General features: G+C 35.4%; 1 protein-coding gene across 1 annotated transcript in view; it reads right to left on the bottom strand.

Moving 5' to 3' along the window:
• Positions 1-25,899, bottom strand: part of TPH2 (tryptophan hydroxylase 2) — a 128,419-nt gene extending 102,520 nt beyond the window's left edge. The window contains exons 1-5 of the mRNA XM_074220777.1: positions 24,584-25,899; positions 19,290-19,430; positions 16,539-16,722; positions 16,342-16,442; positions 8,290-8,357 (exon numbers count right to left, since the gene is read on the bottom strand). Of these exons, the coding sequence (XP_074076878.1) occupies positions 8,290-8,357; positions 16,342-16,442; positions 16,539-16,722; positions 19,290-19,430; positions 24,584-24,688 (599 nt within the window). The 5' untranslated portion in view covers positions 24,689-25,899. The remainder of the gene's footprint in view (positions 1-8,289; positions 8,358-16,341; positions 16,443-16,538; positions 16,723-19,289; positions 19,431-24,583) is intronic.
• Positions 25,900-26,135: the final 236 nt, after the last annotated feature.

Below are 26,135 nucleotides of genomic sequence, written 5' to 3'. Positions count from 1 at the left end.
TGTCTATGATCTATTAACTGTGACACCTAGCTGCCCCTAATTCTTCATTTCAAAGAACAGTTCACTGGATAAGATAGACAGGAGGAAATGAAGAGGATATAAAAATAAAAGATATCAGTAGAAAATTTAATTATTTTTAATATGAGAACAATTTAGGTAGTATTTGGAGTAAGGAAACCTCTGCTTGAAATCCTTTCTACAACACATTCCCTGGTTCTGTGACCTCAGAAAACTCTCTAAAACAAATTGTAGAGTAAGTGCTAGCACAATACCATGCATTTGATAAATGCTTAATGACTTTGCTCATTCATTTATATGTTACAGGTGAATTGCTGACCCATAATAGTTGGAGTTTGCAAACCAGGAGTTCCACCACACCAATAAAATCATGAGTCCTATCCTATAATAAAATATAAATAGGATATGCAAAGCCCTCTTCTGTGTCCTTCTAAATGGGTGTGCTAGACAGCCACCCACCTTGCTCTGGTATATACTGATCTAGTTCTAATCTAGTGTCTACTATTAGAGAATAACTTTAGCCAAATTATTTACTCAATGGCCAAACAAATCACATTGCCCAAAGCCTAGAACTGACACTCATTTTTATCTGACAATGCTTTGTCTTCATTTTCTGTTTACCGACATGTGGCAGCAATGACTCCAGGGGCCATTCTCCTGCAGTGCCAACCTGTGACCAGGATGACAGCTGTTGAACTCACCAGAAGCTTAAAAGCCTTCTTGAGACAAGGGACTTTTGTCCTGAAGCTTAATATATTCATTGTAAGGTCTATGAATTCCATATTTAGACACTATCTTGTGTTTCAGAGATCTTTATTGTGCCCTTAAACTGGATAGGATTATGTGGGATCTCTAACAAATATTTTTCCCATATGTCAATTTTTGTTTGGGGCTATGAATGAAAAGAGGGGATTCAAGACATGTCTTTCTCTAGCATGAGAAGAGGGACCTGGAATCATCACCCCAATTTTAATGAGATATTGATCTCATCTATAAAATGGGCTGGAGAAGGAAATGGAAAACTATTCTGGTATCTTCGCCAAGAAAACCCTAAATGGCATCAGAAAGAGTAGGAATCAACTGAAAAATGACTGAAAAAATTGATCTCTTAATGAATATCAAGGAGAATTGGTTGCCCCCCCTAAAATCTTGTCCTGTGCTATAGCTATAAAAGTTTATTGAAATAATCATAAGATCATAGATTTGGACTCAAAGTAGTATCAAAGACCTTTAGTCCAATCCTTTAATTTTATACATGAGGAAACTGAACCCAGGGAGGTTAATGGGCTAGATTCACGTCAATAGTAAGCATCAGAGAAAAGATTGAAATCCAGGTTCTGGGGCTCTTAAGACCAATACCCCCCCCATATCAAGTCAGGATATAACTTGAACAAGATTGCTCTTTTCAAATATGCTTATGTTAAGTAATAATAATGATGATGATAGCTTGCATTTATTTATCTCTTAAAAGTTTGCAAAACAATCTCATTTTATTCTCACCATAACCTCAGGAGGTAGGGAGTATTTATCACCCCCATTTTTATAGATCAGAGATTAAATGACTTATTCGGAGTCGCACAGCTAGCAAATCTCTGACATCATATTTGAACTCAAGTCTTTCTGACACTAAGTCTAGGGCTCTATTCTGGCTTTACAAATAGAAGTCACCTGGCTTTACAAACTGAAAAATCAAGAACGAAGGAGGAATGATTTATTGGCAGTTGCCATTCGAGTCTGAATCCAACTCTATTGGTATCATTGACCTTTGCAACCTCACAAGGGGGATCAGGCTGGGTTTTTATGGGACATCTAGCAGTTTCTACCCATATCCTAGCTACTATACAATCTTAATTGGGTCACAAAGTCGAGTAGCAGATCTTTGTATTGGGCTGATCATTGTATTGGGCAGTTTCCAGGTGCTGCTATGCAACTTGAGCAGAAGTATCTATTCATTGATAGGTGACAGAAGAAAAAGGGAAGGAAAGGAAATACATTTTTATTTGAGTCTACTGTGAGCTAAGTATTTTTTATAAATTATCTCATTTGATCTTCACAGCAACCCTACAAGGTAGATATTGTTATTCTAGCCTTCTAGACTTAGCCACTGTGCCAATGAGGACATTTTATATTTGAGGAAATTGAGGCAGAGGTTTAAGTGATTTGCTTTGACAAGAGCACTTGTTCAGTATTGCTAGAAGATAGAACTAAGAGAATAGATGAAAGCTAAAATGACAGCTCTCTAATTGACCTAATGGGTTGCTCCTAAAATACTTTAGAATATTACTGGGGCATTTTAGGTAGAAGTTGAATTATCAATTGCCATGTAACTTATACAAAAGACTAACTTACTAGGAAAAATGTATAGACTAGATGAATTCTAAAGTCCTTTCCCATTCCAAGAGATTTACCTGATAATTGGGAACTGAAGAAATCCAGAATAAATTCAAATATTAAACCATTAATCTGAACTTTGGAATGCTGGAATTGTCTCATTTATCTTACTATCCATTGATCTAGCTGCTTATACAACAGATGCCCAAGAATAATACTTAATAACTTAATATATATTGAATATATATATAGAATAATATTCAATAATTCAAATACTTAGAGTGGCAGCTAAATTCATGTTATGGGGGAAGAAAGTAAAGTTTACCTTAAATTAAAGTAATAGAAGAGTCATGATGAAATTCAAAATCAATTTAAAGAACCAAGAAAAGTCTGAACCCCTTTTTTAAGCAACAAGATAGATTGAGAGAAATATTGAATCCCCCACTACCCATTAAATGTATAGCTGTTATTGTTTTCAAAGTTATGATAACCAAAGTCCAAGAAAGTGCCAGAAAGTGGGTCCCAAGGTTAACACAAGATGGTAGCAGCTAAAGGAAACAGGATAACTTCAGATAAAGTTTGATTCCTATAGGAATCCCTCCAGCACCAGTGATCATCTTTCCTATCATTTTCTGTTCTTCTAAATGCCTTCCCAATGACCTTCCCTCAGAACCAGAAAGATATTTTCCAATCATGGGGTTGACTTGTGTGTTGAATTTTCACTCATTAGAGGAAATACATGTGACATCTGTTTTCTATGAAGAATATTAGTGCCAGCGAATAGTCCCTCAGTTATTAATGAAGCAGTTGAGTCTTTCAGAACTCATGGTATAACATCCTATGGACATCTTAGGTAGGGTAGTTAATCACGTCTCTGTAGAAATGTCAATCTTGAAACTCACCAGTCGTATCTATTGACAGCTCTCAGCTGTTTACACTTCTCCATTTCCTCTTCTTTTTCAGACTCACAGAAACATAGATTTTTCTTAACTGATTTTCCACAGAGGGAGATTTTTTCATTTTTCTCTGCTTGTGTTGATTCCTATTCTCATTTTATCCTTTCAAGACTGCCACAGAAACACTGCTATTCATCACTAATGCTACAGAAGGGGGTTTCTTGGTTACTGCTTCCAGATATATTATGTTGAATCTGTTTTCTTCATTTTCAATCACTTTCAGATAGCTCAATCTGAATCTCATTCATACTTTCCTTCCAAATCTACAGGTAGTTTGAGTGGATTGGTGAACTTCCCATGGACTCTTTGATATACTACCAAGCCCCTCTCTATTTTATGTCCATCTCTGCTGCTTAACACCACCACCAACTACACTCAAGATCTACTCAGGGTTCAGAAGAGAATTTAACTCTTCACAGCAAAGAGTAGTGTGGCAGCACCAGCTGAGAATATTGTCAACTCTTTGTTCAAAATTGCGAGCAATCCTGATTATGTGTGCATGGCTACACTAACACTCACACACTCACACACATACACATACATATGGCATGTATGTCATCTGAGTGTGTTCTCCATGAGCATTTCTTGGTAACATGTTATGTGTGTATATAGCCTCTTTCATTGGTTATATGGTAAGTTAAGGGAAGTCACACATGAGAATATCAGGAATATTTTCCAGTCACTCCATTTAAGTCTTTTATCTTGAATGAATATATCTTCTTGCTGACTAGTGAAATCACGCACATCATTGAGGACTTATGAAATATTATCATAAGTGGGTGCTAACCCAAAGTGTCTTCATCCTGGGGTACCTTTTCTGAGGACTCTTATAACAGGAAATGTACCAGAGACCATACTGAGAGACTTTCATTTTTCTTCCCTCTTCCTGATAGCCCCTATCATATAATTATCAGGTTACAAAAGAGGGCTCTTTTTAATTTGTGACTATTAATTCATTTATTAATTTACAAAGTTACTTAGGGCATCTTTAATTTGTGTGTCTGAGGTATGCTTCAAACTCTTCCCAATATTTTTCCACCTTCTAATTCACCTTGCACTAAGAATGATGATAATAGTTGATAATTATATGTTTTTTTAAATATATAAAGCTATTTACATGGATGCTTTCCTCTAAGCCTCACAATAACATTAAGTAGTTGCTATGGGTGTTATTATGACTGTTTTATAGATAAGGAAAAGGTGCAAGGAGAGGAAATAACCTGCTTCTACTCTACTAAGTGTCAATATTGGGATATGAATTTAAATTTCCTTGGACACCAAATTCAGCTATTTTGTCATTAAAAATACTCCAGGGGCAGCTAGGTGGTGCAGTGGATAGAGCACTGGCCCTGGAGTCAGGAGTGCCTGAGTTCAAATCCAGCCTCAGACACTTAATAATTACCTAGCTGTGTGGCCTTGGGCAAGCCACTTAACCCCGTTGCCTTGCAAAAATATTAAAAAAAAAAACTCCATTCCTCCTTCAAAAGGTATTTGTCGGGGCAGCTAGGTGGCACAGTGCATAGAGCACCGGCCCTGTAGTCAGGAGTACCTGAGTTCAAATCCAGCCTCAGACACTTAATAATTACCTAACTGTGTGGGCTTGGGCAAGCCACTTAACTCCATTTGCCTTAAAATGTCTCTACAGAGCACATGTCGCTGGTCTCATAGAATAGAAGAACCTAGGTCCATAAGCTGCATACAACCTTCACCATGCAAAACTCCAGTCAACATCAACAATAACAGCAATAACTTTAAAGGAAGTGATAAGATAAAGATCCCTTTCTGTGTCCTTCTGACTCACTGCCTGGACCCTTCCTTTCTCTTAATTAGTCTCCTCTACTAATTCATTGCACTCCCTTCATAAGAATATTCCAAAGTTCGGTCATGTCTTTCTGTCCTTAACACCCTATCCTTCCACTGACCAGTCAAGGAAGACCGGAAGACTAAAACACAAAGTCATTTATACCATCTCAAAGTATTAAAATTGTCTGTTCCTTATCCTCTCATTGTAGAATGGATATGTGCTCAGATCTGAATTCTAGTTTTGCTACTTATCTCTATAACTTGGATAAATCACTTCATCTTTCATTTATCTCTTAAATACAAGAGTTGGTCCACATGATATCATTCCAACTTTATAAAACACTATGCTTTTCTCCTCTCTTACCCTTGAATTCACTTTCATTAAAACTTGGAGTGTAGGGGTGGCTAGGTGGCGCAGTGGATAAAGTACCAGCCCTGGAGTCAGGAGTACTCGGGTTCAAATCTGGTCTCAGACACTTAATAATTACCTATCTGTGTGGCCTTGGGCAAGCCACTTAACCCCATTTCCTTGCAAAAAAAAAACAAAAACAAAAACAAAACCAAATAAAACTTGGAGTGTCTTTCCTTCTTAGTCCTCTGTCTGGTTTTAATCTATGTAATTCCCTCATTTATAAAAGGAGAGAGTAGCATCAGATGACTTCTAAGTTCATTACAACTCTATGATCTCTAATATTTATACTATCATACTGTTTCCTTCCTTCTAGACTTTACCAAGAAGGGAAGCAGGGAAAAGAATAAGTATTTCGATAGCTTCTTATGATGGGCCAGGAAGTGTGTGAAGTATTTTACAATTATTATTATTATCTCATTTGATCCTCACAACAACATGGTGAAATGTTATTATTCATATTTTCAGTTGATAAAACTAAAGAAGACAGAGATTAAGTGACATGTCCAAGGTCACACAGCTTGTTCAAAGCTAGTTTTTACCTTAAGTAATACTGTTCTCCTTAAAAGTCTCCAAAAAAATTAGATTCTACAATCCAAATCTTTTAAGATACTTAAAAATTAGGAGCAGTTAGGTGGATAGAACACCAGCCCTAGAGTCAGAAGGACCTGAGTTCAAATTTGACTTCAGACACTTAATAATTGCCTAGCTGTGTGACTTTGGGCAAGTCCCTTAACCCATTGTCTTAAGTGAGAAAAATTTAAAAATAGATACTTAAAAACTCATATTCATTATCTTCTTCCTCCTCTAAAGTCTGATCCTGATGATTCTTGATGATCTGGAGGTCACCAAGAGTCTCAAAAACTATGTCAATGAAGCAGAAAGTAGATAGGTCTTATTAAGCTAGAAAAATTTTGACAATAGACTCTGAGACAGAATATTTATACTTATCAACCAAGGACAAGGAATGAGATGTTCATCTTCATAAAGTTGATCAGTGCTTGATGAATTAGTTTTGACTGAAGAAACTCATGAAGAGTCTCTACTAAGGCATATAGGAGCTATGTTGGTAGAGGGAATAACCATACAGATTAAATCAGGATACTTAAGTATACAAGATAAGTCTTTTTCTCATTGCCCCTTTATAGAATTTAATCCCATTGCTAGATGTTCTTCATTAAAGACTTTTTGGTATACATAACATTATCATGGGCATTTGCTTTTCAATAAGCAAATCATTATTTACCATTTTTTTATACTTATAGTTAGCAGGACCTGATCTTAACTTCTCTTTTACAAATTTCAACCAGGAATATTGAAGGTGGAGATAAGAGGAACCAGTGATAGAGACAAAATATAGAATGGTTAGAAGAATGAATTATTACTATGGCTAAAAAAATTCATCATCCAATGGCTAACTTTCATAGAATCATGGAGAGAGAGGGCTGGAGGGGACCTTAGAGGCCACTGAAAACAGGTCCTCAAATGTTATAGATAAGAAAATTGAAGTTTAAAGAGATTGTGACTTCCCCATGATCACACAGCTAGAAAGTATCAGTAGCAAGAGTGGAATCAAAATATTACTGACTCTAAGTCCATTCTCCTATGCATAATGATGGTACCCTGGCTACAACTGCTGGATTGGAGAATCCATGGAGAGGAAAAGGGATCAAAGAAAGTGTTGGATGAATAGAAGTTGTTGATAGACAAAGGGCTGAGTTAAGATTTCTTGACCTTCTGTCCAAAATAACAGTTATCTCACATAGACAAGTGTCAAGTTCTCAATGGCAACAGAAAATGCTATGTTACTATGTTCTTGCTTTCTATCAAAGAAAGAATGAACCTTCACTATTTGTATTATCGATTTAAATGGTTTCTGTAATCAGATAATATAGGTCTTCATCCATCATATTGGAGAAAGAATATTTTTTCTTGTGATCTGCACATATGCAGGAAAGAGTTCAATTTTGTTTAAATTACAAAATAGATGATTTTCCTCCTTGCTATGACCTTTCAAGAAAACTCTCTAAAAGATCTTTCCTAGTCACAATTAATGACCTTATCACTGAAGAAGTTATACTAACTTTATCCCATATCTAAGACTCCCTATTTAGCATAGAGTAATTCTGTAATAGATAATGGAAGAGTGCATTGTTCCATACATCCTTGAACAACCACTACTTGCCCTAACACTCCTCCTCATAGGAATTTCTCCTTTTGATCTAAGGGATCAGAAATTTTGTCTTCTATTCTGTCTATGGATCTTTTCACCATCTTTGGAGGGAGAAAGAAACTTTCCTTTGGGATAGTCAGGTCTTTCTTGGAAAGAAAAGAAGGGGTTAGGAGAAAGAGAATAACTAAAACATCTATGCAAAAAACAAAAGTAGACCTATTTCTAGAGCTGCCTATTCAAACCCTCCATTAAGTGCCAGGGGAGGGCAAGAAAATGATGGAGAGTCATGCAGAGGCTTACAAAACACCTTGCCTTAGAGAAACTGGGAACACAATGTTGAATATGTAGCATCTGGCACTTGGCCCATAGCCCTCATTATTTTACAATTACTCCAGGATGTCAAACATCAGTGTTGGCACTTACAGTCTCCATGGAGCTGGCTAATGTGTAAAGGCTCACTTCTACTTCTAGAAAACTAAAAGCTAAGAGAATCCAGTTCTCTTTTAACACAGCATGGTGTGTGTGTATGTATGTGTATGTATATGTGTTTCTAACTAGCCAGCAACAAAGCCACAAGAAAGAATTATATGGGTACTTACTATTTATAACTCATGGCCACATCCACGAAATATTTTCTTCTCTGTCGATAGACATTGTCCTTAAATCCCTTAAGCAAAGAAAGAGATCCATTTATTTAACAATGTACAAGAAAATTAGCTATAGGAAGACTAAAAGGAAATAGTCAAAGGGTTACATAATGAGTGATCAATTCAAATTTCAACATTGTGTTTTGATGGCTACCATTGATTCCAAAAGGGCAAAACTGAACTTCTAGCAAAATCTGTGCAATTTGGACTCTGCTAATTTGGAACATATGTTCAATCAAACTGAAGTTGACTTCCCCACAATCCATAAACACTGCTTTAACTGAGTAACCAATCATGAATTCAGAAGACTGATGATGAAGCAGACCTCTTGCCTCCTGCCTCTTGGCAAAGAAGAGATTGATGGACTAGCAGAGGTGTCAGATTAGAGATCTACAAGGACAAAGGTGGCTTCCAAAACTTTTGATAAAAGTTCAAACTAGATTAAAATTAAATTGGACAGTTTTAACAAAATAAAAATATAACATAGATAATGCTAATTTATGATTTTCTAAGTCAATATATAACCCTCAGGGATTCATTTCTATCTGAGTTTAACACCACCATACTAGAGGAGAAGCATGAGATATATTTTTAAACTTGGTCAATATGTTGAAAAGTTTTGCTTCATTTGACATATTTGTTACAAGTGACAACTTCTGTTTGGCAAAAAAGGAGTTAGTGGGCAGTGATTAAGATATCAAAAAAAATCACCAATATAATATTTTAAATATTACAGAAGATAAAAGAATCTCAAAAATGAAAAGAATATTTTTGTTGCTCTTGTTAAATTTAACAGTCTTTTTAAAAATTACAGCAGTAGTTCATTGTTTTAGGTTCAATTGTCTCTTTTGTTCTTTCTGAATTGAAATGTTTGTTTATTGATTAAGTTCATTTATTTTTTAAAAGAGTAGCTAAATTTAGTACCTTGATGAAAACAAGATTTCAAGAGCAGAAGAATGTTTAGACTGATTCAAGAAATTTCCATGCTTTGGAAGCTTGATTTACAAATAGTCATATGCTCATTATACTATTTTTATTTCTTCATAAAATAGGTACCCTGAAGAATTATCTTTGGGTAATTCATTTCAGTTACTTTTGTGTGCTGGAAAGTTATAAGATTGCTGCTACTTCTTCTTTAAAAGTAGTTTTTTTTAAGTCCCTCATTCCCCTAAATTAGTTAAAATGGAAATTTCACTGTATTGAATGATCACTTCTACAGACACCAAGATTACTGACATCTTTCCTGTTTTTAAGACTTAGAGAATTTGAATGCCTCATGCTTTCTGCCTCTTTGGCGGAAATGAGAAAGATTTTGTTTTTGTTAAATGTACCATTTTCAAGGAGTTCTTGGACACATGAACCTTTTAAAAAAAAAACTCTAAATTTAGGAAATTCACCACCTGCACCTAGAGGGAATTCTATTAGATTTCTGCAAGAAGAGACTTCTGAGAGGAGAACTCCCTCCTCTCTCTGTAACTGTCTCCCTGTTTTCCTTTTCTTTAGGTGTTCTCAGCCACTTACAGATAAGAGAATTGTTTCTTTATGCTATGAGCAAAGTACAAGCAATTTTTTCTCTCTCCTCCACATGCCAGATACCTGGAGCGATATTAAGGAAGCCTCCATACAACCCTGAAAATGGAGTCAGAGTAAGGACTGCTGTTGTAAGTAATGGATCTCCTCAGGAGTTTGAGCCAAGTGTAAGGAATAATTTCAAGAGGAAACATGAGAGTGGGAAGATGTCTACAAGCCAAAATAAACTTGGTCTAATTCTGCTGTCACAAATTCACTAGAAAATGGTCAGTTGGCCCTGGGGAATTGACAAGTTGAGGTTTGAAATCTTCACAAAATGAACTTGGTAGGAAGCTGGAGAAATATATACTCCATAGCCTTCCTCTTTCAAGAAGGTCATAACAGATAAAAAATAGTGTTTTTTACACAGTGACAATTATACAATAATGTAAAGGTATACAAATGTAAAAGATATTGAAACTCTGGTCAACACAGAGACCAATCTTATCTTCAAAGGACTGACAGTGATGTCCATGACCATTCTCTTGGCAAAAGGATGTAGAACAATACATACTTTATCAGAGATGGACAATGTATAAGTTTGTATGCTTAGTTGTTCCTCTTGGAATGTTGTATAGTAATAGAAATGGAAGCCATTGGATAGAGACAGTAATTTTTAGGAAATATAAGGAAAAAGAAAAATCAGTCTCAGAGTAGTACTTTTTAAACATCCAGAGAAACAATCCAAATAAAGGAAGCAGGGGGTTAAGATTTGGAGACATAAGATAAGACATGTAGTTTTGGACAAGGCTTATGTGGGAATTTGTTTTCCTTAACTAGCCGTATTTATTATAAAGCTTTTGTTTTGGTTGGAGGGTTTTTTTCCTCCCAAGATAGTAAGGGGGAGGAGAAGAGAGAAAAATAAATATTAGTTCATTGATATATTTTAATTAAAAAATGAGCAGAGTTCTCCCCTTCACCACAAAAGAGTTATAAGTTTTGAGATGTTCAAAACTCATGGATAAAGTCATTATCTCAGAGGGTAAAACTGAGACCTTCCTTTGGGATCCCTGGATTTTTCAAAATGACAAAGATCATGGCAAAAGAAACCAGTTTCCTGGCCATGGATTAGTCCACATCTGTTCTTCTTCTCTGAGGTGTGACACCATCCTAATGGCATCGCACTCCTGTGGGTTTTCCAGAGAAATCTTGCATACTCATTCAAAGTATGCACCTGCATCATCCCAGAGTAGCTGAAATAATGAATTACTACCATTCCTCATTTACCAACTGTGGTAATTATCTAAAAGCTTCCTGTTAGCTCTAGTAATCCAGACTGTCCTATGTGGCAACATGAGGTAACTGAAAACTGTTAAGAGAAGAATTTTGAAGCAGGGCTTTCTTTTACAACCATCCAGCCTAAGTTGGGCTGAGACTGGTCATGATGTCAGTGTTTTGCTGCTATTGCTGCAAACACAACAGTAAAGAACCTCTACCCTCAATTGAACACTGGTATTTTTGTTTTATTAAATATTAACTCAACAGTTAAAATGTTCTAGGAACCATGGTATGGTGAAAAAAAAATAGATTTAGAGTCAGAAAACCTTCTTTCAAATTTCCTCTCACCTTCCTAAACTTATGATACTCTGAGGCAGCTAGGTAGCACAGTAGCTAGAACACTAGTCCTAGGATCAAGAGGATTTGAATTCAAATCCAGTCTCAGATACCAAATGCATGACACTAGGCAAGTCACAACTCCAATTGCCTCACCAAAAAAACAAAAAAAAAGAATACCTCACCTCTCCTAGATACAGTCTATGAAGACTTTGGGCTAAATAATGATGATAACTTACTTTATTTATCCTTTTAGAGCCTGTAAGCATCATATGTATGATTGTGGTATAGATATAACATCATTTGTAAATTATGTATTTTATATCAATATTTTAATGATACATGTAATTAATTGCATATCTAATTTCATTTTATCTTTCTAAAATCTGTTACAGAAAGGTGCTATTATTCCCCTCATTTTACAAATGAAGAAACTGAAGCTAAAAGAAGTTAGGTGACTTGTCCAGAATCATGTAGCTAATAGATGCAGGATTTGAACTCTGATTTTTCCTGACTAAAAGTCTAACAGAACCAGAAGAACATTTTACACCCTAATGGCAATATGGGGGTGATGATCAGCCTTCAATGCAATAATTAGGGACAATTTTAGAGTACCTGCGATGGAGAATACCATCTATATCTAGAGAAAGAACTATGGAGTTTAAACAAAGACCAAAGTCTATTCCTTCATTTTTTTAAGTGTCTTATGGGGTGGCTAGATGGTGCAGTAGATAGAGCACCAGTCCTGGAGTCAGGAGTACCGGCCTCAGACACTCAATAATTACATAACTGTGTGGCCTTGAGCAAGCCACTTAACCCCATTGCCTTGCAAAAACCTAACAAAAACAAAAGCAGAAACAAAAAAATTGTCTTATGTACTACATAATTTTGCTATATCTAATATTTTATTTTCTCCTCAAGGATATGGTTTCTCTCTCAACACATTCAATTTGGATCAATGTATACCATGGAAACAATATAAAGACTAACAGACTGCCTTCTGTGGGGGTGGGGGAGGGAAAGGGGGGGGGATTGTAAAATTCAAAACCTTACAAAAAACTATGATTGTATGTAACTGGAAACAAATAAAATATTAATTAAAAAAGTAAAAAAAAAAATAAAAGCCTAAAGCTCTATCTACAATGAGACAGCAAGGAAGTACAATGGATAGAGTACTGAATCTGGAGTCAGGAAAACTGGATTTCAAATCCAACCTCAAAGACATGCCAGTTATGAAGCCCCCGGGGAAGTCACTTAACTTCTTTCTGATTTGTTTCCTTATCTATAAAAAATTAGGAACAATAATAATAATAATAAACCTACTTCCCAGAGCTGTTGTGAGACTAATGTGAGACTTTACATGCTTTAAAGCACTATGAAAATGCTGTTGATGATGATGAAGATAATGATGCCACCTAGCTATCTCTGGCACACTTTTCTAGGTGACATCTGAATCTCTTCTACCTCTAATTCTAATTCTCTGATTCTAAACCCTCAATAAGGTTTATTTCTCTAAATCTCCCCTTCTAAGTCTCTTTTGTGGTCAGCTAATTTCTCTTTGAGGGCTTCAAATTAATGTATCTCAGGGACACTATCCCTATTTCTATACCTAGTCCAGATTTGGGTTTGTGTATGCTGAGAAAAAGCATAGCATCCCCTTTCCCTTACTTACTAAATAATAATAATACATCAAAATTAATTTTTTGCAAAATGAGCATTTGGTCTATCTGTAAAATAAATATATGGTGGGAAAAACCCAACACCAAAACACTTGATTGAGGTGGGGAATTGCTAACTACTTGCAATTATTTCTAGTGGTTGCACATCAAATAAGAGAAGGCCTCATAAGGTGGATATAATTAGGAGTAATGGGATGAAATTAAGTGAAGAAAAATTTAGGCTGGATACCAAAATAAAATTTCTTCACAGCAAGGTCAGTGATGCTATAGTCATTCTGGGAAAATGGCCGACCCCCTGCTATGGGCTGAATAATTTTCAAACTAGCCTAAGTGGAATTTAAGATTGGAATGAACTCTTTCACTGCCTGAGAGATAGGTGAAGTGATGTAATGGATTACTTGAAGTTCTGAGATTAAGCCCCATGATCTCCAAGATGCTTTCCAATTGCTTTATTGGCAAGTCTTTTCTATACCCCCTTTGAGGTCCATTAGCATCTTAATTTCCTCTTTGTATATATAAAAAAATGGAAAGTGAGATGGCACAATGGAAAAGTAACAGACCTGGAGCCAGAAAAACTCTAGAATTCAAATCCAATTTCAGACTCAAGAAAACCCCAAATAGGGAATTTCAGACACAACTGAAATGAATGAACAATATTTAAAAAAAAACCTTTAGGCTCACAAGGTGAAAGGCCTTACCTAAGATCAGTTAATAACCTGTCTCTGCAATGCCCTAAGATAGCTACCTTATTAACAAGAATAATAGTTCATATTTCCACAGAATCACTGGGTTTAGAGTTGGAAGAGATTTCAAGTGATATGTTTGTTTACACAGGATCATATTTAGAACTGAAAGGTCGCCTTTTACAAGTGAGTTAACTGAAGCCCCAAGAAATTAAGCCACTTGCCTGAGATCATATAGTTAAGTCAGTAAATTGAAGTCAATTGAAATTAAGTCACTTGCCTGAGAACACATAATAAATAAGCAAGAGGCAGGCTTTGAAGTCTGGTCTGTGACTCTAAGTTTTACTTTCCACTGTGCCCTGATTCTTCCCTAACCTAATCCTTCCCCAGACTTGGGACCAGATGATCTTGGTTTGAATCCCCACTCTGCCTCCTTCTACCCAATGAGTGTGTTGGACTTTAAGGCTTCTATGTATGAATCTATGAAGCATGACCCTATAATCTTTTGATGCTAAATAATATTTTCAAAGCACTTTCCTCCCAACAATCCCATGAGGTGGGTGGATAGGGCAACTATTATTATCCCTGCTTTATGAAGAAACAGAGTCTCAGATATATAAAGTGATTTGTTCAGTCATTTCAATTGTTTCTTACTCGTTGTGACTCCATTTTGGGGTTTTCTTGACAAAGTTTAGGGGCAATTAGGTGCCATTTCCTCCTCCAGCTCACAGATGAGGAAACGGAGGCAAACAGGGTGAAGTGACTTGCCCAGAGTACACAGATAGTGAGTGTTTGAGGCTGGATTTGAACTCAGGAAGAAGAGTCTTCCTGACTCCAGGTGCAGCAGTCTATCCACTGTACCACCTAGCTACCTCAGTTTTGATCTACTTGATAGTAAATAATAGATTGAGTTTTTCCACTGAATTTGTCACTTAGTGCATTATAGTCATAGTCACACTGGCTATGATTTCAGGATTTTTACAGGCTTCACAGAAGGACTAACCATATCAAATGTCAACCATAAAGCTCAGTCAACAATGAACATTTCAGATTAATTGTTCAATTTTTTCCCTCTTTAATCTTCCTGTTTGACTTCTGCATTATCATTGCCCTGGTTCTAGTCACTGGGCCCAGAAAAAAATAGACAAAATACAATAACCAACCAAGCTTCCAGAGGATCATGATGAAGCATGCTACTCTTTCCTTGCTGAGAAGTGATCATTTCAAGAAACAGAATTTTGGACCAAGTCAATATGACAATTTGTTTTGCTTGACCATGAATATGTTTTAAAAGGGTTTTGCTTTTCTTTTTTTTCCCCAACTGTGTAGAATAAGAGAGAGAAAATAAATGTTTTTAATTGCAAAAAACAAAATTAAATTTTAAAAAGATGTTTGTATGTGAGTGGTTGGGTTCCTTCCCCTAGACTATTATTATATACTTTCACTGGATTTGAAATAGGTATCCAAGTCTCGTGTTAAAGAAATAGTGATGAAAAATACAAAGAAAAAAATGAAAAATCATTATCAAAGGTCCATATTGCTTTAAAAGAAATATTTTTGGACAGATTTGGGAGAATAGGGGAAAACAGATTAGACTGTACCAACAGTACATTTTTGCATTTCCGTTGAGACTAAAGTTTGTATTGCTGTATCCTTACCTAATTATTGACCAAAAAAGATGTCAGAGTAGCCTTCTTTAAGTGTGTTTCCATAGGACAAGAGCTCTTAGTCTTTTTTTGTGACATGGACTCCTTTGGAAATCTGGTGAATCCTAGAGAGTTCTCAGAATTATGTGTATATACATATATATATATATGATAATTGAAATAGTTATCAAAAATATGTTTTTTAAATAAATTCATACCTCCCCTTTCCCCTATGTTAAGAATCATTGACACAGACCAATGATGTGCCCTCTTCAACTTCCCCAAAATGTAATCCAATGTGGTTAATTAGTATTCAAAAGACCACCCTCTGTGACTAAAGAAATTGACTTAGAAATAGCTTTCTACAGTAGATTTCAGGAGTTTTGGAATCTCCGCTTTCCCTATCCAATTCTTTTTTTAAAAAAATGAAATAATATGTGTACACCAATATGAAAATGCCATCCCTCTAGCCAGGGCTTATTAATCCTGGGGAGCCATAACTGATGTAGTATCATTGTATGACTATAGAAAGATAGATGAATGACTTTAAAAAGATGGATGGATAGTAGATTGATAAATTAATAGATAACTATTTCATGTAATTAGTTTCCTTTGTAATCTTATATGTTTCATTTTATGCACTTTTAATATTGCTGAGAAAGGATCCATAGGCTTCATCAGACTGCCAAAGGGGTCCATGGCCCAAAAAACAATGTTAAGACCCCCTAATCTATCCTGACTATGGTAGGTTAGAACATATTTTAATCTGAAGAACTGCTCTCATTGACTTGATATCAATATCAATATAGCATTATCCCATAATAAAATCTAACCATACAAAATATCCTCACTGGGTTTTTCCCTCTTACTTACTGGGTGATCTGCATCCAGTTCTGAGCCATACATAAGAACTCGATGAGAACATTTGTCTAATTCAGCAATCTTCCGGGGAAACCACAGGACATCCTCCAGATCTGTTAGAAACAGAGTGTAAGGTAAGAGATATTAGCTTATTCTTCCAAAGCAACATTGACTAGAGAGTAAAAGCAAGAATGCAAAAGAAGCCTTGCCTTCCTCCTCTGTCCAAATATTCTCTGGTGGGTTCAGGGTCACAATGGTAGTTTGAAATTTCAGCAACTGAATGAGCTCATTAAATTCTTTCTTACTGCAGTCACAGTCCACGAAGATTTCTACCTCAGAACTTCTTCGCCTGGATTTTCTAGATTCGATGTGGACCATGTTCACATGCTTTTCCTATGAAGACATGACCAAATGACTTTTTTTTAGAAATTATTTTTCCCTGCTTTGGGGATTTTTGTCATCACCACCTGGTTATCAACAAGTTACCTTCCTCAACCAGAAACAAAGTTAAGAATAAGTTTAGAGGCAACTAAACTTAGATAGAGCACTGGCCCTGGAGTCAGGGCTACCTAAGTTCAAATCTGGCCTCAGATGCTTAATAATTACCTAGCCATGTGGCCTTGGGCAAGCCACTTAACCCCCTTTGCCTTACCAAAAAAAAAAACCCTAAAAAAAAAGAAGTTTAGTTTTTTACATGTAGCAAACATGATTCATGAAATGCATTTTTGTTACATTTTTAAAAATTAATTTATTCTTAGCTTTGCTGAATGAAAGGAAAAAAATATATACAAGCTAATCTACTTAGTTATTCTAAGCAACATTACAGTTTTAGTGGCGTCAATGAAATGTCAAAACATCCAACTGTTAGATTTAAAATAGCCAAAGAATAAGAGTAGTTGTTTGGCATTATATAGGCCAAACATTTTGTTGTTTAGCTGAATCTTCTCACCTTTCAGCCAGTAATTTTGGTGTCATATAGACATAGTTTCACTCAAGGATTCATTGAAGTGACTAACTGGATTGAAAATTTAGATGGTCCCATAGTCCAAATCTGGACCTGACCTCTACTTCTAGCTTCCCCTCCCACTTCTTCCATCCAAATGCTACTTTATTGTCAAACTAGGCTACTTATTGCTACTCAAATAAGCCTGGAATCTTCTTGCCTCTGAACCTTGCCTCTTACTGCCAGACCTTTTCCACCTCTATGTATTCTCCTTATCCTTTAGGGTCCAACTTAAATATTACTCCTTCTTCTTTGCTCTTAGTTCTTCTAGTCAAAAGATCTCTTCTCTTTTCTAAATTTCTAAAATATTTTCTTTATATCATTTTGCATTTCAATTACTTGCTATGTCATATATATATATACATATATATATATATATATATATATATATATATATATATATATATATATATATATACCCAACACCACCTTGAACAACCCCTTGGTCATATAGTAGGCACTCAAATATTTGCTAAGTGAAAGAAATTAAATAAATATAAAATCATGCAGCTTTAGATTTAGAAGAACCCTTGAGTGCAATTATTTCAAGTTCCTCAATTTATAGATTAAGAAATTGGGACCCAGAGAGGTTGTGATCACATTGCATTATGATAACATAGCTAAATATTGTCAGGCCACATACTAAGTCTCTTGATTTTGTGTACTGTGCCCTTTCCACCATACCACTCCAGATGATCAGATTTGAGTTTTACTTTAAAAAATTAATAATAATCCTCCCCTAAATTCCAATTTGGGGGTCTTATTGTAAAGTGAAATTACTCTGGATTCTCAAAGGTCATATGTGAGGATTAGTTTAGGTCCTGACAGATGAAACTCCATATTTGACCACTAATTGACCCACCTATATACCGAGAAGTTTCTATGTACTCGGTAACTGGCTTGGTCAGCTACATTTGGCAATGAATGCAAGCTTAGCAAATTTCATTCCAAACCAGGCAAACATGGTTAGCAAACTTTCCTAATCACAATGACTTTATAGTCAATAAGGGGACTGTACAATCCAGACCGCTGACTAATTGACTGTCCCTGAGGTCTCCTTCCCACTCAGTCCTTGTGAATCTATTTGGCAACAGCAATCAATTATAAGGGCAGAGATCTGTGCTCTTGATCAAAATATGCACCCCATACTTTGGTCCAAGCCACCATTTGAGTGTCAGTGGTAGAATGAGTGGGCTAGAGAGTCTCATGTTGGCATGCCTGTGAGTAAGAAATTTGCCTAACTCATGATCCTTTCAGTGCTTATGTTCTTTCATTGTATCTCTTCACCCATTATTTCCTCAAATATGCCAATAAAGAATGAACTGTATTAGAATCTACCAAGCTAAAAGCTAAAAGGTTTTGAGAAAGGGCATAGTGACAGATAACACTTCCATCATCTGAGGATGAATGATACTATATGTAACATAGAAAGACTCGCTGTCAGAAGATGGACCACCAGATGCTAGACAATTTGTGTGAGGGGGTATAGCAATTTTATCAAGGTGTGAAAGATGTTAGAAATCTCTGTTAATGGAGGGAATACCTAATCACAGATTCTTAAAATAAGTTAATAATAATAAATCACATTACTATAGAGATTTACTGTTTTAGCTACATCAAGCTACCATTAATAATCATACACACCCCGTGTATACTTTGTACAAATCTCCAATTTCTACACATCAGAATTACCTGAAGATAATTACCATTCTGTATCCTTGTATTACAGCCATATTCACCTGGCAATAGAGTTACATCATTCCCCAAATATTGTTTGGATTAAAAAAGCATGTTTTACCTGATCTTGTTTATTCTGTTGCTCAGTGAAATCTCATAAATTTCTATCTTTGTATATTACAATACTGATAATTATACCATTCCCAAAAATGAACTCACTCCCCTACAGATTACAGGTCCAATGTTAGTACATGGCTACACTAGAAGGTTTAACACATACCTGAAAGAGTCTTAAGGCTTTTACCAATTCACCAACTTCATTTTTCAAAGAAAACACAACTGCAGTCTTTCCACTTTCCCCAGCAGTTTCATTCTTGCCACTACCTTTGTTGCCTTTCTTATCATCATTTGCTTTGTTCAGCTATAAGGAAGAAGGGACAGAAAATTACAATCAGTTATGGAATATTTGAGAGGACAGGCACCTTATCATTCAGAGATTACTCACTAAATACTATCTTGTATTTATGCAGCACTTTAAAATCTGTAAATGGGGGTGGCTAGGTAGCATAGTGGATAAGGGGCGGCTAGGTGGCATAGTGGATAAAGCACTGGCCTTGGAGTCAGGAGTACCTGGGTTCAAATCTTGTCTCAGACACTTAATAATTACCTAGCTGTGTGGCCTTGGGCAAGCCACTTAACCCCGTTTGCCTTACAAAAAAAAAATCTGTAAAGGATTTTACATGTTATCTCATAGGATGTTTTACAATAATCCCATGATTCTCCCCTTTTAAAGATGAAAAAACTAAAATGGGGGAGAGGTTAAATGAATTGTCTAGGGTCACACAGGTAGTGGGTGAGGAAAAATTAGAATTCAAGTCTTTCTGGATGCAAGTGAAGCAATCTATCTTCAAGGCCCACAAACATTTATTAAGCATCCACTATATTCTAGACACTGTGCTTAATGCTGAAATAAAAGTGAAACTACCTCACTCTCAAGGAACTTATGTTCATCTAATCTAATCCTGTCTCTTTCCTCCCAATTTTATAGCTCAGGAAACTGAGGCTCAGAAAAGAAAGTGTGAGCACAAGTTCACACAATTGATATTTAGCCTTTGTTCTCAAAGAAGACCGTGACATCAGGAAGATGATGCCATGATAAACAAGTGAATTGGATTTGAGTAAGGGGCAGCTGTACTAAGTCACCAGCCTCACTTTCTCCTCCAGAGCCATCTAAATTCAATGACCAGATGTGAATTAGGTTAACTGTAGATGGTGCTGGACTTAAAGCAATCAGGGTAAAGTGACTTGTCCAAGATCACCCAGCTACATAGTTAAATGATGGAGACAGAACCCACACTTAGAACTATCAATTCCCAATTTAATGATTTTTCCACTAGACTATACTGTAGCTTATTATTAAATTAAAGATGATATAGATAAGCTTCCCATAAATTAACTTATCAGAAAGTCTTTAGATTACTGAAAGACTAATTTATCATGAGCAGAGCAATCAAACACTGTCAAGATATTCTGTTGAATTTCTCAGAAACGAAAAATCAGAAATGTGACAGGAGGCTATTTTAAGACACTAGTTTTGACTGCTTTCAACGTATCCGTTAATGATGCAAATTTTTTTTAAAAAAGTTTTTGTCCAGTCTATAATAAAAAAAAAATCTGAGGGGCGGCTAGGTGGCACAGTGGATAGAGCACCAACCCTGGAGTCAGGAATACCTGAGTTCAAATTTGGCCTCAGACACTTACTAATTACCTAGTTGTGTGGCCTTAGGCAAGTCATCTAACCCCATTGCCTTGCAAAAAAAAAAAAAATCTGTCAAGAAGCATTAAGTATTTTTTATTAGCTAATGTGTTGATTTGTTTCCTTGGCTATACTTATTTATTACAAGGGAAAGATGGAGGCGGGGAGGAAAGAATAATAGGAAGTGAACAATGTTATAAAAAAGAAAAGAACAGAACATCAATAAGATAGGAAGAGTGGGGGGGATTACTAATTAGTAATCCCCGCCTTTAGGTTTTCTATCCAGCTTGTTTCTCATATTGATATATCTCAGTCAATTATATAAAAATCTTATATGACATTTTACATTTACAAAGCATTTCACAAACTTCTGATTTATTCCTAAAGAAAATACAGAGTAAGCATAGTGTCATAATATCCATTTTATAAATGAAGTTACTGAATTTTAGAGCAGTTATTATATACTTCAAGTCAATAAATATTTGCAGGACAAAGCTAGGTCACAGACCCTGTGCTCCAGGATCTTTGGATCTTAGGGGACTGGAAAAAAAGGAAGATAATTACACAAATAACTATAATAAGAGAGAAAGAGGCCAGCACAGAAGAGAAGTGCTGAATAAAGGTACAAGTTATTTCATCTGAGGGCAAGAAGGAATCAGAGAAGGCTTCATCAAGAAGGAATCAACTGAAATAGAGCTTGAAAGAGATTAGGGACTTCAATAGATTAAAAAAAAGAGTGTGGATCAGGATGAGGGGAGAGCAAAGAGACAGAGGAAGACAGGATAAGAACAGGGGACAGAGTGATCCTATTCAGTTGAAATGCAGGGTACATGAAGTATCAGATAAATCTAAATAGATAATTTGGAGTCAGGTTGCACAAGGTATTGAATACAAGAATAAGTAGTTTATATTCTATCAGATAGGCAATGATGAATTACAAAAGATTTTCCAGTAAAGAAGTGACATAATCAGAGAAGAATATTAGGGAAAGGATTCAAGCTGCTTTAATTAGAAGAGTGAATTAAAGAGAGGAAAACCTGGAGACAGGAAGATCAATAAGGAGATTCTTAGAATAACCTGGATGAGAAGATGAGAGCTCAAATTAGGGTGGGTTGTATAGGAATAGAGAGAAGGAAACAGATGTGAGAGATATGCTGAAACTGGTGGAACAAGAACATAGAAGAGACCAAATTGGATCAAGTCAAAGGTACAGGTAGAGGAGTTAGTTTCAGCCAAGGGAAGGAGAACAATATGGGTAAGGTTGATTGGTTGAGGAGTGAAGAGGCATTGTGTCTGGTGGCTTCAATTGACTATGTAGGAGGTAACAGTTCAAAGATGAAGAGGGTGTTTAGTTCTTAAAGAAAAGTGAAAAGTAGGGAGGGACCACTATGAGGAATCAAATAAAACTATAAAGAAAGTCATTTAATTTTTCAGCTTTTGTCTTTGTTTCCTTCCCTAGCTATCCTCAACAGAATACCTTGCATTTCTATATATAGAAATAGGAAAGAATCCATGATCTTTTGTTCCTCACTTGGAGACAATTCCCTCCATCATTGCAGATTGGTACTGGGGCACTGAGATGCTGAGTGACATGCTTAGGATTACATAAACAGTATATGTCCCATTTTACTTCCTGTCTCCAAGGCCAATTCTCTTCTATCATGGTTGCTTTAAAAATATTTATTGAATTGACCAAAGGATTTCTCAGATGAAGACAGAAATCCAGGTCTCCTGACATCAAGCTCAGTTTTCTTTTCACTGCTTCAGTTTAGTGCATGAATTAAATATCCTACTGAAGCAAATTCAGAAAGATCGAAGATTCATTATTCCTATTTTTTATTTTTTCCTACAAAACTTGAAAATAAATAACCATTTTATATTCTTCCCTCTGATTATGTATGTGCCTAAATCAATAAAACTACCATTTTAAACTTCTGATTCTAATTTTGTGCTGTCAGTGGAGATCTAATTGCTACAATGCTGCAAAGAGTATATCATCCAGACCCACCTAAATTGTGTCAGTAGATAACAATTGAAATGAAGGTTAAAATCTAGACATAAAAAAAAAAAAACTAGCTAACTAATCCTCATGAGCAAATAGAGGCATCTGTGGAACTGAAAGGGATTAAAACTTCATTAGCCATGCAAGATATTACAGTATGTGATTAAGTAATGACTAGTAGCTGGAATTTGCTAATGATAACGATGACAGATTCTTAGGAGTCAGAGTGCTGTCAGAAATGAGGAGAGCATGAGAGAATAAAATAACTTGCAAATTGCCTTTGACAGATGATGTAAAGTTATTGTAAAATTATGAACTGATGGTGCTTTCATCCAAATGCATACTGTTATACAATATACTCACTAAGATCTGACAATTAGGCAAGGAGAGTGCTTCCCCCTCTGCAAATGAAGATATTAAAGCATTTACATTTCTCTACATTTTCTGGAACTAAGAAATGTGTCTGTGATAGGGAATTCAGCAAAAATAATTTGCTGTGCCCTCCCTTTTTTTTTAATATTTTCACATTGACATTTCTTCTCAAGTCATTCATACTTTTTTAATTCATCAAAAATTTTTAATAAAAAATTTGTAGAAAAAAGATATGTTGACTTCATTATTTATTATTTCACAAGTTAAAAATGTATGCTGACTTCTTGTTTAATAGTGATAGTCGGTTTAAAGTTATTTTAAACTACAATTTCCTAATACTTTCAACATCTGCCTCCTTACCATATTAAAAACATAATCCTAAATATTTAAGCTTTATTTTGTACATGAAGAGATATGATTTTCTGCATTTTCTAAATTTAGTATTACATTCTTACTTTACAAATTCTTGACGTACTTGCTAGCTCATTTAAAATATCTATATACTATTAAAATGCAAGGAAACTCATTTACATTTATTTAGAATTCTTTAAAAATTGATTTAAATAGTTCTACAAAAACACCATGATTACAATGGTAAATTTTCCTTGCTTTATCAACTGATTTGATGGAATAATGTGTAAGTATAATAAAACCCTCTGGCTAATGCATAGAACTAAGATATTCAAACAGATTTTTTTCTCTCCCCATAGAATTAGAAACACTTAATAAGCTCTGATATTGCAATAATGAAACATCATTCAATATTTTCATTGCATGGCAACCTGGATACATCTTCTTTCACTGAGTTTTCATCTCAAATTGAGACCTAAAAACATTTTACTTTATTATATTCTTTTTTTATTTTAATCAACTTTAAAACTAATCTGAGGAAAGGGAAGCACTTTCAAAATGAATCCATTCTTTTTCCCCCAGTTTTCAAGGAGTTCTAGATCTAGCAATGATTACTGAAGATCCTTTGTGGAATATAAAAATGAAAAATAATAATTATGAACTTTAAAATTGGAGAGGCAACAGCAGGGTAGTAAAAGTTCAGAAAAATCTAACTTTCCTCTGTTCCTCCTCATCAAGAATATCCTTCCTAAATCTAATATATATTTTCCTAATCCATTGTAAGAAAGATTTCCTTAGAACTTCTTTCTCTTATTTCCTATAGCTTTTTTAATCTTTTACAAATAGCTTTCTGAGAAGGAATCTGGAAAGACAAGAAGATGTATTTCTTTAGTAAATTAATGAATGTTTTAATTCATTAAAGGAGGAGGTCTACATATGCTTTAAAAGGTGTGTATGTGTGTGTGTGTGTGTGCATGAGTGTGTGTGTGTGTGTGTGTGTATTCTATTAACCTGCAGATAGATGATGTTAATAAAAAGAGAGTTACCAATCTCAGAAACACTCTCTTGAAAGTACCAGTCCCTTGATACTCACTGTTAAACTGCTGAGTAGCTGATGCTCTTCAGGCACTGCTGAGTCCAAAGAGAGCCCCCTCCTTGCCCAATATTTACTGGAAAACATCATCATGGCTGGCTGCATGGGGAATCTGTGTAATTTTCTTTCTCTACGAAAGAGGGAACCAGCGGACTGGTGGCTAAGGTTGAGTCTTCAGCTCTAGCTGCAAAGTAGGAGAAAATACAGAAGAGGCTAGGCAGGATGCTCAGAGCACTGTCCAGAGTTCGGGTGCTGAGGAAAGAGCAAGTGAAGCTTCTCTTCTCCCTGTGCTCTTTATATGCGTAACTGGGAACTGATGCAAGGCTGATTAGACAGAGACTCATTTCTGGTTGAGATGGCCACAGCCAGATTATGGTCCTGTGCCTTTAGTTTGTCTCCAACATGGAGATTTTTTTATTTTATAGTGACCTTTTCACACATACTGGGGAAACTACACATAAGGGAGCTTTCTTTTTACAAGAAAATGCCTTGGCCTGAGCATCTTACTCATCTTTCCCCTCAAAGAATATTTGAATTCCTTAAGCTATCATATTCAATTTTTTTCACACATTCACATTTTTCTGCCTTAATGTCCTTTATTATTTTAGTGTGAAGTTCTTATAATAATATACACTCTTATTCAGTAAAGAAAATAACTGAAAATTCATTGATATAAATACCAGTGTTTTTCACATTCCATACAGGGTAGCTTTATTGCAGAAAAATTGGAAGATTTGATTTACCTACATGTCAGATACTACAAACATGTTAAACTTAAGGATTCCTCTACATGCTGGAAAAGAGGAGGGAATGTAAGATGTTTAAGTATCAGTATATCATTCATCTGTAATGATAATAATGCTCTCACATTTTTTATAGCACATCACTTTTACAGTTTTCCCATAACAACCTTGTAAGATACATAATGTAAGTGTTGTTATCTTCATTTTAGAACTAACAGAAATGAAGTTCATAAGGATTAATTGACTTGCCCATGGTCTTTCAACTAATAAAAGAATTAATCTATGGACTCAAACCCTTTCTATTATAAATATTATTATTGTTACTATTATCTGATAAATATATTGCCCCAAGATTTTCAAAAAGAGGAAGGGGAAGGAAAGAAGCATTTATTTAGCACCCATATGCCAGACACTATACTAAGAATTTTACAAATATTATTTTATTTGATCCTCATGACAACCAGGGGAGGTAAGTATTATTATTATTTTTATTATTCCCTTTTTACAATTGAAGAAACTGATGAAGTCAGTCTAGGATCACAAAGCTAGAAAGTATATGAAACTGAATTTGAACTGTTTTCCTAACTGCAGTACTATATCTACTGTGCCACCTAGCTGCCTAGATGCTGTAGATAAAATGTAGTATTTTACATCAAAAACACTATTAGTGCTACAATTATTACTAGTATTTTACAGGAGAAGGAGGCAATCAAAGATGTAAATGGACAGTCTCCTGAAGACATGTTCCTTTGATAATAGTATGGGTTGTGGCACCATCTTTGATACTGAGAGTTGTGCCAGCTAGGCAT

Source organism: Macrotis lagotis, chromosome 2, assembly GCF_037893015.1.
Source record: "Macrotis lagotis isolate mMagLag1 chromosome 2, bilby.v1.9.chrom.fasta, whole genome shotgun sequence".
Classification (NCBI taxonomy): domain Eukaryota; kingdom Metazoa; phylum Chordata; class Mammalia; order Peramelemorphia; family Peramelidae; genus Macrotis; species Macrotis lagotis.
This window is presented reverse-complemented; position numbering and strand designations above follow the sequence as displayed.